At 38.1% G+C, this 1,190-nt stretch overlaps 1 protein-coding gene across 1 annotated transcript; it reads right to left on the reverse strand.

The window, feature by feature from the left end:
* Nucleotides 1-556: 556 nt before the first annotated feature.
* LOC149990420 (dolichyl-diphosphooligosaccharide--protein glycosyltransferase subunit 4-like) lies at nucleotides 557-676 on the reverse strand. Its single transcript, XM_090265067.1, has one exon. The coding sequence runs from the start codon at nucleotides 668-670 to the stop codon at nucleotides 557-559; it is 114 nt and encodes a 37-aa protein (XP_090121193.1). The 5' UTR covers nucleotides 671-676.
* Between the last annotated feature and the right edge of the window lie 514 nt (nucleotides 677-1,190).

Consider the following 1,190-nt stretch of genomic DNA (forward strand, 5'->3'; position numbering starts at 1 on the left):
TTATTTTGAACTTTCATGTAGAAATGGAAAGAATATTTTCATGTGTTTTATTTATTACTTGTAAATCCTTGAAGAAATGTCTATTCAGAGCCTTAGCCTTTTTTATTTGTGTTATCTGTCCTTTTTATTTTTGAGTTGTAAGAGTTCTTTATGTATGCTAGATACAAGTACTTTATCAGATATATGATTTGCAAACATTTCTCTTATTCTGTGGGTGTTCTTGGAAGCACAAGTTTTCAATTTGATGAAGTCCAATTTATCTTTTTCCTTTTCTTTTTTTTGGGGGGGTACCATGAAAATATCTATATTTTTATATAGGGGGAAGGGAGTAGAAAAGAAAGCAGCCCCTATACTGGGCCCTACTCAGTGGCATCTTCTTGTTCCATAGGGTCAAGGAATACATCGAGGAAGTAAAAGTTATTTGGAAAAATCCAGGTGTAGTTGCTTTACATGCTGTGATGGGTAGAAGGAATGAAGTGAAGCATGAAGGCCCCTCACACCCTCCATCTTGCCTCAGACTGTTTCCTGGAACCCTGGGGCAGACAAAGCACCACTTTCATTCCTCCTTTTTGGGATTGTTGACGGCCACATAGTAATAGAGAGTGACTAGCAGGAAGAGCGACATGCCCAGCATGTTGGCGAAAATGGTGAGCTGCAAGTCTGTAATCATCCTGACCAGCTGGGCTTGGCTCTGATGCGGTCTGTGCACTAGCTCCAGGTAGGAGCCAGTTTATATTGTTTTCTTTTGTTGTTTCTGCTTTTGCCAAATCCAAAATCATGAAGACTTACTCCTGTGTTTTCTTCTAAGCATTTTATAGGCTTTGCTTTTCCTTATAGATTTTTGATGTATCTTGAGTTAATTTTGTATATGGTGAAGGTCAGTGTTCAATTTCATTCTTTTGCATGTGGCTACCCAGTTGTAGAACCACTTGTTGAAGACTCCTATTTCCTTATTAAATAGTCTCGACAGCCTTGTTGAAATTAGTTGACCATAGATGGATGGGTGCATATCTAGACTCTCACTTCTATTCCACTGATCTCTATGTATGTTCTTGTGCAAGGACCACATTGTTTTTATTACTACTGCTTTATAGCAAATTTTAAAATTGGAAAGTGTTAGTCCTACTGCTTTGTTCTTCATTTTCAGAGTTGTCTTGGCTATTCTGGGTCTCTTGCAATTCCATATGACT

The sequence above is a fragment of the Furipterus horrens genome, unplaced genomic scaffold, assembly GCF_987537825.1.
Source record: "Furipterus horrens unplaced genomic scaffold, mFurHor1.1.pri manual_scaffold_17, whole genome shotgun sequence".
In the NCBI taxonomy this organism is placed as follows: Eukaryota; Metazoa; Chordata; class Mammalia; order Chiroptera; family Furipteridae; genus Furipterus; species Furipterus horrens.